Source organism: Schistocerca nitens, chromosome 1, assembly GCF_023898315.1.
Source record: "Schistocerca nitens isolate TAMUIC-IGC-003100 chromosome 1, iqSchNite1.1, whole genome shotgun sequence".
NCBI lineage: Eukaryota > Metazoa > Arthropoda > Insecta > Orthoptera > Acrididae > Schistocerca > Schistocerca nitens.
The window spans coordinates 1,012,957,117-1,012,975,071 of NC_064614.1; the positions used below are offsets into that span (position 1 = coordinate 1,012,957,117).

The window sequence follows — 17,955 nt, forward strand, 5'->3', positions numbered from 1 at the left end:
CTTTACAGTAGGTAGCAATTTATCTTTTCCTAAGTTGTTTATAGGTTTGTCTTTCAGTTTAATTTATTTTGTTGCCACACCATAATATTATACTGATAGTTTTTGTCTATTCTGTGGCAATTGTTGTTCTTGAAGTGGTCACACGCCTGTGGACATTTCTGTGCTGTATCTTTTTATATAACCTTAGCAGATCTTTTCTTTCATTTGTTTGTCTGTTGTTTCAGCCTATTCATTTCTTGGTTTTGTTCAATGTGATATATTGCGCAAATGTTGCCTAACATTGGTCAGATCCATTTAGTTTTCAATAAATAATGTACTTTGCTTAGGAGTGCTGTGAAAGTCCTCTAAAGATAAAAGTAATTACCTGAGACACAATGTGTTTGCTTCAAAAGTTTTTGAGCTTAGACACTTATGGCTGAAAAATCCAGAAATATTTTATTCTAAAATAGCAGGACATTCATGTTCCACTTTCTTTTTGTGGGATTTAGAACTGCCCTATTATTTTCAGTATATTTTTTCAATTTTGTAAAAACATAGCATTAGGAATGTTTCAGTGATTACTTTAATGATTGTTAATAGTGATTGTGGTAACAGCTGTGTGTGTGTGTGTGTGTGTGTGTGTGTGTGTGTGTGTGTGTTATCTATTCATTATTACAGCTCATTCTGCTTCATGTTATTTACAATATATTCAGTGCTATAACTTTTCTGTGCTACACAGGTTGGTTTTCTTTGTTTGCACTTGTTATCCAGCTGTAACACTTATTTCTGTTTCTAGCCAGTGTAGACTGTTAAGAAGCCTCTTGTAACTATACATAACTTGTAATGTTCACAACTATATGTTTTCCAAGGTTAGAAGTTGCTAATATTTACTTATGGATATTTTTGGAAGCAATAGGTTGATACTGTAACTTCCCTGTTGTATTTGCTGTAATATACTTTGTCAGTAACAGTGTTATAAATTTCAACAGAATCCACGAGTCAATCTCCTATTCTCAATGAAGCAGGTTTTGCTGCTAGTATTGCTGCTGTACACTGGACTCTTGCCATTTGTGCCCATTAAAGAGACACATCTTGAAATTTTTCTACCTGCTATTTATTTAAGGTTGATCAGGTAATGTATTTTATAACCAATTTCTTGCCATTATCTAAAATTAGTTGTTACATGTTAAGTAAATGCATCTGATTTTGTGCTTTTAAAATTAAGAGCATGAAATGTGATGGAATGTAGTGTTCACAGAACACTCATTTAGTTGATCCTTCTCGCACTTCAGAGATGGCTCTTAGTGACATTTGCATTGTGTGTTATTTTTGCTAAAATGTTAGTTCCATTTCTTTCATCAGTTGCTCCTCTTTTTCCTTGGCACATTTTATTCTCCACACCTCCAGTTTCCAGAACTTTTTTTAACAATGTTTCCAAAGATAGATTGTGATTGTTTGGCATGATCTGGATGTTCTTCAACATACAACCACACCGCTGCTCCATTTTCTGTAAATGGTATTAACTTTTTTGGGTGTTTTATACATTATGAATGTCTCAGTAGCTTCACGCACAAGTTATGTGATTGTTACAAATGCAAAACACAGATGGTGTGCTTCAAGTACATGGGTAAACATAAGAACCATACCTGAGTTACATGTTTACTTACATTTTATCTCATGCAGAAAATATAAATAATGACAGTCCAAAAATGTGTATGCAACATGTGTAATGTAAGTTATTTACCCATACTATGTTAGAACACCTAATAATGTAGGTTGCATTTCAGGAAAAGAAGCAATAATACCTCATATTTACCTCTCCACACTTTCTTTGTGCGAAGTATGGACTTGCTTCTCATGAGACGCATTCTTTTTAACCACTTAGAAAAGCGTGGAATCCAGGTAAGTTATTTTTTCTTATTATTCCTAATAACTATAGTTGTGTAATTGATTGAATAGTAAATAAATAGTACTTACTCTGTACATGATCCATCCAAGTAATGTCTTGTTGATTATTTAAGCATTTTCATTTATTGTTGTTAAGTGAATTCATTGATACTCCAGAATCAATAGAAGCAATGTTATATTCTTTTTATGAGTAATATCGAACAGCTGAGCATCTGTCTAATACAAACACAGTACTGAGATGAATTTGGAGTTGAGATTTGGGTTGAATTTCATGACTTAGCAGTTCTTTCAATGCTGAAGGTACTTTTCTTATGTTGTAATTTTGTACCTGAGAATGCATGTCATTAAAGTGAAATGGTGGACATATAATTACATGAATGTAATGATGAGAGAGACTTTGAAAATAAGAGTGTAATAGTCGATTATAGAGGCAACTGTACTACGTAAATTTGATGGAGGGGGGGCACCCAGATTTGGTCCTGTCTGTTTATATTCTTAACAATTTTTCCTCCAGGCCAGTGTAATTTAAAAATGTTAAATTGATAAAGGTGTGTAAGTGGAGCCCAGAACCGGAAAATATCTTTTAGCACTATCTTAGCATTACAAACACATTTTCTATAATGTGCTCTGTGGAGAAGGGGGGCGGGGGTGTTCTCTATGATCACCACAAAAACTTTGAAAAGATGCAATTCAATAAATTGTCAATAACTTTTATTCAGCTGGCCAGTGTGGCCAAGCGGTTCTAGGCACTACAGTCTGGAACCACGTGACCACTACGGTCGCAGGTTCGAATTCTGCCTCGGGCATGGATGTGTGTGATGTCCTTAGGTTAGTTAGGTTTAAGTAGTTCTAAGTTCTAGGGGGCTGATGACCTCAGCAGTTAAATCCCATAGTGCTCAGAGCCATTTGAACCATTTTTGAACTTTTATTCACAACATACTTTTAAAAATATATTTACATTTAAGAAGAGTCATGAACTTGAAAATATGAATATGACACTTTTTATGAATAGTGACATCCACTACTAAGACTTAAATTTTTGGGTTAAGTTTCACTGAAAAATTGTAAACATTTATGGAATCTGATAGAAGAAATCATTAAAGACAATTAATATTTGTTTCAATAGTTTAAAACATGAAGTACATTAAATAGAATACAGTACTTGCAAAAGGTGTAGTGGAAATAACCATGAATTTTCACAGTAGAAAAAGTAGAGCAGCATTCTTTTTCTTTTCTACTTCATCTTTATTAGTCTCACGTAGGTGTTTATATTTCATCTTTATTAGTCCCATTTACGTAATTTTCTTTTATGCTGTTCTATCCCATTCTGGTCAATCATCTGCCTCATGACTGTATCACTTTAAAGCTCTTCTTCCTGATTAATTTTTGCCTCTGCTTTTGTTGTGTCCATACCATTGTATTTCTCTCACTCCCACCAACAATAACCTCACCTTAAGCTTCCTACAAAGCACATAATATTTTTCAATTTTATACTTCTAGCAGCAATTCTCAGAAGCCTCGTGCAGTTTTATTTATTTTTTATATAACCATATTGTGGGTTTCACATATTAGCTTTGCAGGTATTCCCCCATCTTGTCACACTTGAACAGCTTCCAGTATTTTGACCATTTGAATTTATATGGTTTTTCATTCCTCCTTCGAGTTGCTATCTTCCTTCATAACTACTGGAATATTTCAAAACTGGCTCATTGTCAACAGCTGTCCTCTTTTGTAGGTCTGGTTCGATGCAGACTACCTTGAATTCCTCTGCTGCACTAACCTCTTCATTTCAGAGTAGCACTTGTACCCTATGTCCTCAGTTATTTGTTGGATGTATTCCCAACTCTGTCTTCCCCTGCAGTTTTTTACTTCTGTAACTCCCTCTAGCACCATGGAGGTTATTCCCTGATGTCATAACATATTTTGTATCATACTGTCCCATCTTCTTGTCGTTGTTTTCCATAAGTTCCTTTCTTCACTGAGTTTGCAGAGAGCAGGTACCACAAATGTGGTGCAATATTTATTGTTGTCCCAGCTTACATATACATTGCATCCACCCATCGTGTAATACATGTACATAAATAAAACTTACATCCAAACAGCAAGTTATCTAATTCCTCATGAAAATAAACTTTTTATAGAGGTGATCATCATTCTTTGGTTTGAAAAATGCTTGTGCAACACGTCACTTCGTTAAAGTAATATGATGCACTACAAAGGACATCAGAATCTCTTAATGTTCTCTATTTCATGCTTACCAACTTTGATGTAAAGTTTCTTGCTATTCTCATTTATACTGCTTCTCATTACTTTCATCTTCCTTTGATTTACTCTCAATCCATATTCTGTACTCATTATACTGTTCATTCCATTCAACAAATCCTGTAATTCATCTTCACTTTCACTGAGGATCGTAATGTCATCCATGAGTCTTATACTTTTACCCTGGATTTTAATCCCACTTTTCAACTCTTCTTTTGTTTCCATCATTGCTTCATTATTGTATAGATTGAACAGTAGGGGCAAAATCTGTGTACCTGTCTTACCCCTTTTTTAATTTGAGCACTTTGTTCTTGGTCTTCCAGTCATATTGTTCCCTCTTGGTTCTTGGTCATATTGTATATTACACATCTTTTCCTATAGCTTACTCCTATTTTCCTCAGAAATTTTAACATCTTGCTCCATTTTACACTGTCAAATGCTTTTTCTAGGTTGACATATTCTATGAATGTGCCTTGATTTTTCTCCAGTCTTGCTTCCATTATCAAGCACAATGCCAGAACTGCCTCTCTGGTGCCATTATCTTTCCTAACACTAAAATGATCAGCATCTAACATATCCTCAATTTTCTTTTGTATTCTTCTGTATATTATTCTTGTCAGTAGCCTGGATGCATGAGCAGTTAAGTCGCTTGTGCGATAGTCCTTACACCTGCTCATCCTATCTTTGGAACTGTGTGGATGATATTTTTACAAAAGTCTGACGGTACATCTCCAGTCTCTTAGATGTTACACACCAACCTGAATAGCTGTTTGGTTGCTGTTTTCCACTGTGATTTCTGAAATTCACTCCTAAGGGATTTATATTGCTGTTTTCCTGTCTTTCCCTGAACATTTTTGTACTTCCTTCTTTTGTCAACCATTTGAAATATTTCTTCTGTGAGTGAAGGTTCCTTTTCAGTTAACTTCCTTATACCTACATTTATCTGTCCAACATATGTGATTGCCCTTTTTAGAAGTGTACACTCCTCCTCAATTGAAATGGGTACCGTGGTATACCTTGTTGCTGTATCTTCAACATTAGTGAAACACATCTCATCATTACTAAATTGTTATCTGAGTCTGTCTGCTCTTAGATATTCTTTACAATCTAATATCCAGTTCTGGAATCTCTGTCTGATCATGTAATCCTGCTGGAATGATCCCATGCCTTCTAGTCTTTTCTAAGTGTACCTCCTCCTCTATTGATTTGTGAACAGAATATTCACTGTAACTATCTGTCATTTATTGCAGAAGTCAATTAGGATTTCTCCTCTCTCATTCCTAATACCAAGCCCATATTCTCCTGTAACACTTTCTCCTATTCCTTCCCGTACAACCGCATTCCAGTCCTCCATGATTATTAGATTTCATCTCCTTTTACATTCCAAATTACCTGTTCAATACCCTTGTACACTTTCTCTCTACATCTTCTGCTTGCAACATTGATGTGTCTACATGAACTATTTTTGTCAGCATTGGTTTGTTGTAAAATCTGATAATTCTGTCATTGAATTGTTCACAGTAGCTCACTCTCTGCCATACTTTCCTATTCCTAATGCATCTTACTCTTATTTTACCATTTTCTGCAGCTGTTGAGATTACCCTATATTCGCCTGACCAGAAATCCTTATCTTCTTTCCATTTCACTTCAGTGACCCCCACTATATCTAGATAGAGACTTTGCATTTCTCTTTTCAGCTTTTCTATTATATTCCAAGCTCCAACTCGTAGAATGTTATCCTATCATTTACTATTCCATCTTTTTCTCATGGTCACCTCACCCTTGGCAGTCCCAACCCCTCCCAGAGATCTGAATGGAGGAACGGTGCGGGATCTTTTGTGATTGGAGAGATCCTCATGACATTTGTTCACTCACAGGCCAAATTTCCTTTGGATACACGTTATGTATTCTTAATGTAGTAGTTTCCATTGTGTTCTGCATCCTCATGTCAATGATCACTGTAGATTCTTCCACCTTGAAGGGGCACTTTCCCACCCCAGAGACAAGAGAGTACCCTAAACCTCTGTCTGATCCTCTACCTTTTTGACAAGAGCATTGGCACAATGAGAGTGTCTTCTTATGCCAGAAGACTTTGGCTGCCATTGCTGATGATTTGTATTCAAAATTCAAGCAGTGGCTGGGTTCGAACCCATGTGTGTGCAGTGATAAATACAAAACTTAGCGGATCCTCTTGATTGGATCTCCATCACACTACTTCTGCATCTGTCTTCATCTCTACCTGTACCTTTACCTCTACTTCCACTTTCTATCTCTCTGTGTACTTCCACCTCTCAGTGGACCTCCATCTCTTACTGCACGTCCATCTCTTACTGCACCGCCACTTCTTTCTCAAACACTTCCACTGCCCACAAAATAAATTCTCTTTAAAGTATTCCAGAAATTTGTTTACATTTTTGTTTATGGTCAGTGCATGATTACCATTTTGCATTTATCTGTTTCATAGTTAGTTCATAATTTTAGTGTGTGACATGTACCAAAATAACAGAAAGAAATGTCCATACAAGGTGGTAATAAAACTGAATAACATTGCTGTGGGTGGAGCTTGCATAGTACACTCTTCTGCAGATGGGCATGCATAGCACAACTCACTGCCAGTTCAGTGCCATTTGTTCTGTTCATCTACTGTGATTGTCTTTGCTAGCGCTGATTTGTTCTTGTTTCGTTTTTTATGGTGGCAAGTTTAAGTGAGCAACACGCAGCTGTGAAATTTTGTTCTCTGCTCAGTAAAAATGCTGCTGAAACTGTTTTAATGTTGGAAACAGCTTATCGAGATGACGCTATGGGAAAAACTCAAATGTATGAGTGGTTTGCGCGATTTAAACATGGCAACATGACGATTGATGCCAAACCTCGTTCTGGACACCCATCAACTGCCAAAATCAGTGGAAATATTCAGATTTTGTTCCCCTAGGTCAGACCATCAACCAGACTTTTTATTTGGAAGTTTCAAGTAGATTGCGCAACAGTGTTAGTCAAAAAATACCCAATTTGTGGCATACAGAAGACTGGTTCATCCACCATGACAGTGCAACTGCATACACTCATCGCTGTCGGACAGTTTTGGCTAAAAATGGCATGCCCCACACTCCTTACTCGGCTGACTTGGCTCCATGCAACTTTTTCTTATTTCCATGCATGAAAAGGGGCATGAAAGGACACCAATTTGACAATATTGAAGAAGTCAAGGGGGGGGGGGGGACGTGGCAGCACTGATAGGACAAATGTATTAGTTAAAATGGAGAATATTTTGAAAATATATAGCTTTTAAAAAAATAATTCCAGTTTGGGTACCACTTCATAAATATTACTGATGTATCTGTGTTTGGCAAAAATCCTTCTACCTTGCTCTTTGTACAACTCACTGTTGCCTGACTCATCCTTATTGCTATTTTACAAGTTCTAAGTTTCGATCTGATGATGATAGTAACTGAAATATTGTGATAAATAAATATATTTAATATAATCTACACAACCTAATTTGCAAAAATGGACTTCATGAGACACCAAAAGTATAGGAATATGACCTGAATCATGGGCTTCCTACATTAAGGTGGATGCCAGAATAGTTCCTTTGGAAAGTACACACTTTATTTCCTTCTCCATCCTTGTTCATTTGTACCATGTGTTCAGTCTCTAATTACCTCAGTGTCAACAGGATGTTTAATCTAACATTCCTTCCTTCTTAGGCTATGTGTTAACAGATTATTATTTTTACATTGTATCTGGTCATTCAGTGAACCTTTATAAATGTGTTTGCTGTAATCTACAGTTTTTTTCATTCTTTCTTGGACTAATTTATCATTAACTGCTCCTAACTTTCACTGAATTAGTGTGAAGTTCATCAATGTCACTTTAGCCACACCATAACCCTGCTTAACTCGTTACGCGCTTTTGTAATGTAATTGGTATCACATTGTCTGTCAGACGTCAGAAATGTATTGTCAGTTTATATACATTGTCTTAACTTATTAATTGTTTATTGACCTCTGCTAGTCATATCATGTATTTTCAAACATATGAAAGTGAAATATCACAAAGAATATTAACCCTTTCACTGCTCCAGACGTAAATATACGCTAATCGTTTCAGTGCTCCAGACATATATATACTATTTGCTATAAAAAATACTTACAGCGGTTCCCTGCTACAGTCGTATAGTTACTTATAACGCCGACAATCGGGCCAGTGAGTTGGAGGTAATTGTTGCGCAAGTATGCAGTTTAATCATTGGAATACTAGGAAATACCTGAACGACTATTGAATGCTGAATTCTCTTTCTGCTGAGTTCATTCGTATCGCTATATTACCTAGTTTGTGTGTGGCAGTTTCTGCGTTACCGAATAAAATGACATGACGTTACCGTCCATTTGCAGACGATGAGCTGCTGAGTATTCTAAACAAAAGTGACAACGAGGACATCATCATGCCCAATCCAGCTGATTATGGATGACGACAATGAGCTGGCAGATCAGTCTGTCACCACAAATATAAAAAATATTTGTGAACCAACAAACGTTGAACCAGTAAATGCAGATCCAGATTTTGATGTTATCATCGATTCTTTCTCCGATTCTGAAGAAGAGCCTGAGCGTATGCCTGAAAAATCTCCTAAGAGACACAAAACAGTTGATTTTAGATGGAAAGGCTCTGATTTGGACCCTAAAGTGTATAATTTCGATAACAGTGGTTCTGGTTGCAAAATCGTCAATTTAGATGATTTATGTACTGTATACGACTGCTTCCAAGTTTTTTTTAGCCAAGAAATTGTGAGCTACGTAGCTGAGCAATGTAATTTATATTATGAACACCTTTGCAATGATGCCATTGAAAAATCAAGACTGCGACATTGGAAAAACACAAACAGTGATGAAGTTTACTGTTTCCTTGCTGTAAATTTTCTGATGGCTCAAGTGAGAAAACATGAAATAAACAGTTATTGGACCAATGATCAGTTACTGTCTACTCCAATGTTTGCGCAAATCATGCCGAGAGATAGATATCTTCTGTTACTTAGAATGTTACATTTTGCTGATAACAGTAAGGACCCTGGAGATGACAAAATCTGGAAATTACGTCGAATTGTGGATCACTTAAGAAAAGTATTTCTAGGTGCTTTCTATCCTTTTAAAAATTTGTACATTGACGAAAGTTTAGTTCTCTTCAAGCAGTACATTCCTTCCAAAAGCCACAGATTTGATGTAAAATTTTTTGTGTTATGTGAATGTGAAACTGGTTATATTCTTGACTTTATTATTTATGCGGGTGCAGCAGCAGACGTAAAAAAAGAAACTGACTTTAGTGTAAATGTTTGAATACCTGGAAGCATTGTTCTCACTTTAATTGAACGTTTCCTTGGTAAAGGTCACACATTATATGTTGACAATTGGTACACTAGCCCAACGTTATTTTCTTATTTGCTTGACAGAGTGACTAATGCCTGTGGAACTGTGAGAACAAACTGCAAAGGCGTGCCTGCTTTATCAAAAAAACTTAGAAAAGGTGAGATCGAGTTTATGTCAACACATAAACTTCTTGCTCTGAAGTGGCAGGACAAGCGGGAAGTGAGGATGCTTTCAACTTTTCATAAAAGCGAAATTACAGCGACTGACAAAATTGACAGAACCGCGAATGAACCAAAAACAAAACCATTGAAAATATGGGGGCTGTCGACAGGAGTGACATGATGCTAAGTTCAGTAGAATGTGTACGAAAAACTGTAAAATGGTATAAAAAAGTATTTTTTCATTTGGTGGATCTGTCTCTGCTCAATGCACATGCATTATATAAAACTCAAACAGGACGAAATATTTCACTATCTGATTTTCAACAGAAGCTTATCAAGGAGATTCACCACCAAAAGCAAACAGAGGGACGTCGTGGAAGGAGATCGGCTGATGGTGACAATCCCCTTACGCCTAACCGAGCGCTACTTTATCTCGCTAATCCCAGGAGCTTCAAAGAAGAAGGCCGCCCAGAGAAGGTGTATTGTATGTGCAAAACATGATAAACGAAGTGACACAAGATACATTTGTATAAAATGTAATGTGCCTTTATGTTTGAATTTTTGTTTTGAGAGATATCACACTTTGAAGTATTACTAATGTAATATGTTTTCTATTTTTTTCACCTAATAAAGTACCTTTTTTGAACAAAATAAGACTTTCTGAACAAAGATTTTTAAAAAAGGAAACGATTTACACTGACAATACTGGATTTTGCGTCTCATTTTTATCTCAATAATAACAGTAGACTGCTACAGTCGTATATATACGCACTGGGTGAAAATAACGCGCACAGGGCGGGAGCCACTGAGAGTAAATGCGCAGTGAAAGGGTTAATAAGCAAGAATAAAACAAAGAAAATATGCAAACAATGTTCCAAAAAAGTGGACTGCCCTAAGTTTCTTGAAAATATAGAAATAAAACTTTTAGTTGTTAATCTAATGCTATGCCAGTCTTTCTTGAATGACCAAGAATCAGAAACAGATATAAAGTATTGAAAATTTCAAGTATAAATTCACATTTTGATGTTAACTTTCAGGCCAGAGTGCAGGCTGGGTCCTGCTGTCTGACATACACACAATCTTTAACACATATTTCACTGATTTTTTTTAGCTCTTAAACCTGAAATCTACATCAAATGGGGAAAGGCACAAGTATTTTGTCAATGCACATAGTACAGCCTGGGCAGCAACACTACTTATAGTTAACAACAAATCTGTTACAAATGTTTGGCACTGTGGCATTCACATTACCCTTTTTCCTTTCAGCCCTACCATCTGAGTTTGCAAATAGAAGCCGAGCGAGGTGGTGCAGTGGTTAGCACACTGGACTCGCATTCGGGGGATGACAGTTCAAACCTATCTCTGGCCATCCTGATTTAGGTTTTCTGTGATTTCCCTATATCGTTTCCGGCAAATGCTGGGATGGTTCCGTTGAAAGGGCATGGCCAATTTCCTTCACCATCCTTCCCAACTCCAAGCTTGTGCTCCATCTCTAATGACATCGTCGTCGACGGGACGTTAAATACTAATCTCCTCCTCCTCCTCCACCTCCTCCTCCTCCTCCTCCTCCTCCTCCTCCTCCTAATACAAGTTCTTAATGTATGTATTGTAGACTCCTTATATGCAACTACAAATAGAAGAGCTACCAATATGAACAAAAACTTTTTGTTACAGTACTATGAAAAATAGTAGATTCTGTTCCACATACTGAGAAAAGCTTATATATGGATTTGTTACCAGATTTGGATATTGCTGTGAATACAAATAAGCCTATAAAAGCTTTCAGTTCAAGAACATCAATATCTTGTAGAAGTGATATATTCTTTTGAGAGTACTTTTATTTGACTGCTTTTATTCTTTTATCACTGCAGAATCTCATCTAAAATGTTATGAGCAAAAAGTAGACCCCCATAGTTCTTCAGCAGTTCTATTTCTATTATCCATGGCATTAGCCCAAAGGTGCAGACCAGGAATCTGCAACACTATGTTACATTGTCTTGTCTGATTGTTAGTTGGTGATTGTGCTTTTCTCCATTTGAATCAGTTTCACATATCATAAAAGTAGAGTTTCACCTATCATAAAAGTAGAAATCATAGTCACATGACTGTTGTTTTACTCAGATCATCTTCAGCAATTTATATACCCTCCAAACTTTATTATATTTTATTTTAATTTAATTTATTTATTTATTTAAGACATTTTGTTTAAGAAAATTCTCTGCTTCTTCTTTATTTTTGGGATTTTTAGTTATGATTTTTAGTGGTTTTATTTAGGTTTTAGCTTCAGTCCTTTAAAAGCTAAAGAATATAAGTCTTTTGATTTTAAATACCACAGCGTCGATCTCGCTGATACTCCTAGTCGGAACAGCTCCACCTGAAATCTCTAAAATGTTTAGTTTGCTATGAAGATCGTTCGGCACATCTAGGTGCTATGTTGTATGATGTGTATGGATTGATGTGTCTAACTTTTTTATCTATGAAAAGTTTATTGCTTCTGAGATATTCTCTCGAAGAATATTGACCGTGACAAGATGCAGGTTCGCACTATCATTCCACACTGCACCTCCGATCGATCTACGTCACGTGATATCTGAAGGATTTTTGTCAAATCTTTATAAACTGATAAATACACACCTTGAATGCATATTATTTTCTTGAATTTTGTTTATTGTGCCATCGACTAACTAAACATTCACAATGGAGCTTAATAGCATCGCACAACAATAGCAAAATCTCTCCAACATAAAATACACCCGATCTCCATAACCACTTCACACAGAGTCCTCAAATATACATATTTGGTTTCTTATTCCAGAGAGATGCATCCGTAGCACGGAACGCCCAATTCTCTCAGGCAGTTTATACTACTCTCGGCATTAATAATTCGCTGCACCTGAGTCAAAGTTTTTCACCATTTACAATCCATTACAAATCCATTTCCATCACCCTCATCCACTTTATGTTTTAAACTCCTATCATCATCACTTTCTATCTCATAATCTGGACCAATATGACTGTCACCAAAAACTTCATTAATTTCTTCCAAATGCATTTGAAAGTTGAGCTGGACCTGATAGAGTCTCCACATTGTGCAAATTAATTAAGAAACACAGTCAATAATAACTATACAGTATTACACCAGAATCATCGCAATGAAAATGAAATGTTGATAAACATGTCTTCGAATAATAATTGCACAACTTGTGTTGTGCATATGCGAGACATCAGGGCTGGTTTACTGTGAACTTACCAATGGTCAGTTAGTGCAATTGGCACCCCGCCTTCACAGCAAGAAGTCAACGTTCCAACTGAGAGATACAAAAAAAGAGAAAAGGTGAAATGACCGAAGAAGGTGAGGGATGTCCACCAAAATGTTCGGCAGCCATCTCACAGAGGTTAGAGGTTAACACATTTAACATGAGTCCTTCCTCACAAACTAGAGCCTGAAATACTCCTATGGATGGTACATTGGTAGTTTGTCATGGTAATCACTATCTGCTATTGATGAGAAATAAAGTATGCTCTATGTTATCTGTGTTGTAAGGAATGCTTGGGTCTCTCTGTACTATGCCTAGAGCATTAATTCCAGATTACACAGCTGATAACTATAGATATTGCTTAAAATGAAATGAGGCACCGGCCGGTGTGGCTGAGCGGTTCTAGATGCTTCAGTCTATGGTCGCAGGTTCGAATCCTGCCTTGGGCATGGATGTGTGTGATGTCCTTAGGCTAGTTAGGTTTAAGTAGTTCTAGGGGACTGATGACCTCAGCTGATAAGTCTCATAGTGCTCAGAACCATTTGAACCATTTTAAAATGAGGCTTTTCTTTGTATTTACAGGAACAGAAAATGTCGTGCCAACCCAAACTTGGTAGTTGAAGCCCAATGAGCCCTTGTTTACACCAATTGCAATTATTCCTCCTCCTTCCTTTTCTCTCTTCCTTGAATTTTCCACCTAGTGCACATTAATCTTATTTTCAGTCATTGCAACAGTATCTTATCTGAATGAGGAAAGCACATGTATTGGAATGATTGGTCAACAAAGCTTCCTCCCGGAGACTGCAGTAGTAGGTGTCATCAGTTGCGACTGAGGATAAAATTTTCTAGCAGAGAACCTTCAGAATCCTCAAAGTTGTACCTACCACATGGAAGTTGACAGATTTTTATCTTTATGTTATACCTTCCTCCCACCTTCTTTGAGTTAGACATGTTGTGGTCACATAAAAAGGCTGTACAAAAATTTGGGAACACCAGAAGAAATACATCCTTGAACATAAATGCAAATGCTAGGAAGCCTGCAGATTGAACTGTTGTGTTTGACAATAAATGGCACCTGTGAAACGTCCTCAATATATTGCAAGTGTCAGCTGTGGTCAGAATAGTGTTCTGTGTATGTGCATTTTCAACTTCTCGCGGCGTAATGAATAATCCATTAAATTTCGGGCATGCAGCCGCGCAAATAAAATTTCCTCTACTGATATTTCGGCCGTGTATCATCCGGCCATCTTCAGAGCGAGTCAGTCTTGTGACTCGCTCTGAAGATGGCCGGATGATACGCGGCTGAAATATCAGTAGAGGAAATTTTATTTGCGCGGCTGTATGCCCGAAATTTAATGGAGTGTTCTGTGTAGTTGTGAGTGCATTATGTCAGCTAAGTGAATTCAAACATGGGCAGATTGTTAGTATTTGTTTGATGGGTACTTCCATAACTAAGGTAGCTAAAGTATTTGGTGTCTCAAGAGGCATAGTATTGAAGATTTATATTGCATATGTGGAGATTGGAAAAATCATCTGCTAAGTCACAATGTGGATAAAAGTGCATGTTGAGTGATCACGACAGATGGTGATTGAAGAGGATTGTGACAAAAAATAAGAGGACAACAACTTCAAAAGCCACTACAGAATTGAATGCAGCCTTGTGAACACTGTCAGCACCCAAATAACACTAAGGAAGCTCTATAAGCAGGGAATTGTAGAGTGAGCTGGAATTTTTTAAACCACTCATAAATGATGCAAATGCCTGTAACCGGAAAATGTGGTGCCATAGCCATAAAGCCTAGATTATGGAGCAATGAAACAAAATCATTTGGTCCGATGAATCTTGTTTCATGTTGTTTCCAACTTCTGGCCAAGTTTACATCCCAAGAGTGAAATATGGCTGGTGTTCAATGATGATCAGGACAGCTATATTTGGTATTCCATGGTCCCCATGGTTAGTGTGCAAGGTCGCATTACTGCCAAGGATTACATGACCATCTTGGCTGATTTGGTCCATCCCTAGGTACACTGTTTGTTCCCCAATGGGTATACCATGTTCCAAGACAATTGGGACCCTGCTCACATCATCCAGGACTGTTTTTATGACCCTGAGGGTGAATTGTCACATTTCCCTTGCCCACCACAATCACCAGATGTCCATATTATGAGCCTTTGTGATTGACTCAACAGAGGCCTCTTATCGTTACCTGCACTTGTTACTATTTTGCAGGAAGAATGGTACAAGATTCGCTTGAAAACTACACAAGACATGTATGTATATATTCTGAGAAGCCTGGAAGCTGTTTTCGAACCCAGCGTTTTTCCACACCATATTAGGCTTGGTAATGTATTGTGTTTCTGTTGTTTTCATATTCTAGAACACCCCTGCTGTTCTCATAACAAATCCCTTGTCGAGGAAGGAAAAAAAGTCAATCTATCAGAGTTGAGCAACAATCACCTTCAGTAATATGACAAACATTGAGGTTGTTCAGTGTTTGTGACTTGCATTTTGAATTATATTTCTTCCTTCACAAATTTCTCATTGTGAAAATTTAAATTTTGTATTTGAGAGTTTTAGGAATTAACTTTTCCACTGCTACACTTTATTTCTATATTTATTTAGTCACAACTAGTTTTGAGACTAAAGCCCAAAAGTGCCTTTGGTCATTGAAACCAGACATAAATTGTTATCTTATTGCCTGACATACATGGCTGTCACATCACATCTAAAATGTTTTTCTCCACTGGTCAACGCCCAGGCAAAGAAGATCTCTCCAAACTGAGCACAAAATCTGTTCTCAATTTCAGTGGCACTGACATTGTGAAACTTTATTGCTATACTTCGAATAAAAGTGATGCTGACTCAATTAATGGAGTGGAATTCAGACAAGGTACAAGGATGAATCAGATACAAACTAGAGCTTTTAAAAAAAAATAAAAAAATAAAAAAAAAAAAAAAACAGAAAAATTCACGCACACACTTATTTTTCTATGTAGTCTCCTGAACAGGAAACACATTTTTCCCAGCCAGTTTCTTCATCCGGTTTCTGTAAAATGAACATTTCTGTGATAGCAGCCGGTTGTGCACAAACACTTCGACAGTGCCATCATCATCAGATCTGTGTCCTTTGACTGCTTCCTTTAGGGGGCCAAACAAATGACAATCACAGCACAGTAAGTGTGGACTGTAGGTAGGATGTTGTAGTGTGGTCCAGAACAATTCCTTAATTTTTTGTTAAGTTCGGGCAGTTGTGAGGGGTCCAGCACTTTCAGGATGCATGACACATCCCAGATTGGAAATGCACATCTCTTCTGATAAACATGTTTTGTTGGCCCAAAAGTTGGCATTAGTATGCAGTGTTCATAGCCCAAGTTTCATGAAGAAATTTGATGAAGAATTCCTTTGAAATCAAAAAAGATTCTAGCAAAAACCTTGCCCCTCCCCCGAGATATGGCTTTTGGTGATGTCAGTATGCTGCATTCTAAATGGTTTCTCGTCCTCATAAAAGCTGGTTTTGCCATGAGTACACTTGAGTCTTTTTCAGGGTGTTGCCCCGAACAGTACTGCAAGTCTTTAAAAAATTTCGGATGGTTTTATGCTTTCTGTGGTGAGAAACTTGATTATAATGTGTAGCACAACAGATAATGGTGCCTCTTGCTCCAGCATTGTGACTTGGGCTAAAGAAATGGTACAACAATGTTCTAGTATGGAGAACAATCACTGGAAATGAAAGCAACAATGAGCAGAGATCTCACATCTCTCCACTTACAAAATGGGTTTTGGAATAGCAAAAAATTGATGTAGTTTACTGTGATGTACAGTACACTATCTGTCAGTGTGTATTTTACATAATCAAGACAAGTTTTACAAATGTTACATATTGGTATCATTCTTAAGAAACATGAAACATAGAAAATTATCTTTTTTTTTTTTTCGTTTTAGACATACCTCTGGGTACTGAATTATGAAGATGAATTCAGAACAGCATTCGAACTGGGTGCATCTGGAGTTATGACAGATTATCCATCGAGGCTCAAGAAGTTTCTTGAAGAAAACCCACAGTATCAGTGATATTTGTTGCTCGTCATTCCATTATGCCATACCTGTTACACAATTTTTGTGTTTAATTTATATAAATGCCCTCAAGTAATTTTTGTAATTATCTTTATTATTATTATTTATTATCATTATGATCGGTGTACATTCTTGGCATCTGAGAATTTTGTTTCTTATCATCAGAATTTATTTTGGTAGTCTATATTTTTACAATATTTCCACAAATAATGTACAAAATGTGCCTCATTCCTAGTCACTGTTAGTAGTTTATTTCCACAAAAGGTGCCTTTATGGTTGTGGAAGATAATGCCACTTATTGAGATAACGGTGTTATTTAGTATCTCAGTAGTCTATTGTGCAGAAAGAGCTGCCATGAAAGAAATATTGTTCTGATACTTGTTTTCAAGGGACCAGACAGTATATTACATTGTTTCATAATGAGATTTTCACTCTGCAGCGGAGTGTGTGCTGATATGAAACTTCCTGGCAGATTAAAACTGTGTGCCCGACCGAGACTCGAACTCGGGACCTTTGCCTTTCGCGGGCAAGTGCTCTACCGAGTTACCAAAGCACAACTCACACCCGGTCCTCACAGCTTTACTTCTGCCAGTATCTCGTCTCCTACCTTCCAAACTTTACAGAAGCTCTCCTGCGAACCTAGGAGAGCTTCTGTAAAGTTTGGAAGGTAGGAGACGAGATACTGGCAGAAGTAAAGCTGTGAGGACCGGGTGTGAGTTGTGCTTTGGTAACTCAGTTGGTAGAGCACTTGCCCGCGAAAGGCAAAGGTCCCGAGTTCGAGTCTCGGTCGGGCACACAGTTTTAATCTGCCAGGAAGTTTCATATTACATTGTTGTTTTGTTTGCAGTATTGATAAAGTGATATAGTTAATTCTTTATGTGTAGTACACATACATTGTACAAGCACAGTTTACTGATACAACACTTAACATCTCATTGCTTGTTTTCATT

General features: G+C 37.1%; 1 protein-coding gene across 7 annotated transcripts in view; it reads left to right on the forward strand.

Annotated features, from left to right (window-relative positions):
* Nucleotides 1-17,955, forward strand: part of LOC126195835 (lysophospholipase D GDPD1-like) — a 211,298-nt gene that overhangs the window by 149,783 nt on the left and 43,560 nt on the right. For 3 of the 7 annotated variants that reach the window (XM_049934522.1, XM_049934521.1, XM_049934520.1), the window contains exons 5-6: nt 969-1,111; nt 1,767-1,881. In XM_049934522.1, the coding sequence (XP_049790479.1) occupies nt 969-1,111; nt 1,767-1,881 (258 nt within the window). Of the gene's footprint in view, nt 1-968; nt 1,112-1,766; nt 1,882-10,000; nt 10,204-16,873; nt 17,509-17,955 lie in introns of those variants that run through there. The other 4 variants (XM_049934518.1, XM_049934517.1, XM_049934523.1 and 1 more) reach the window with 4 other exon arrangements.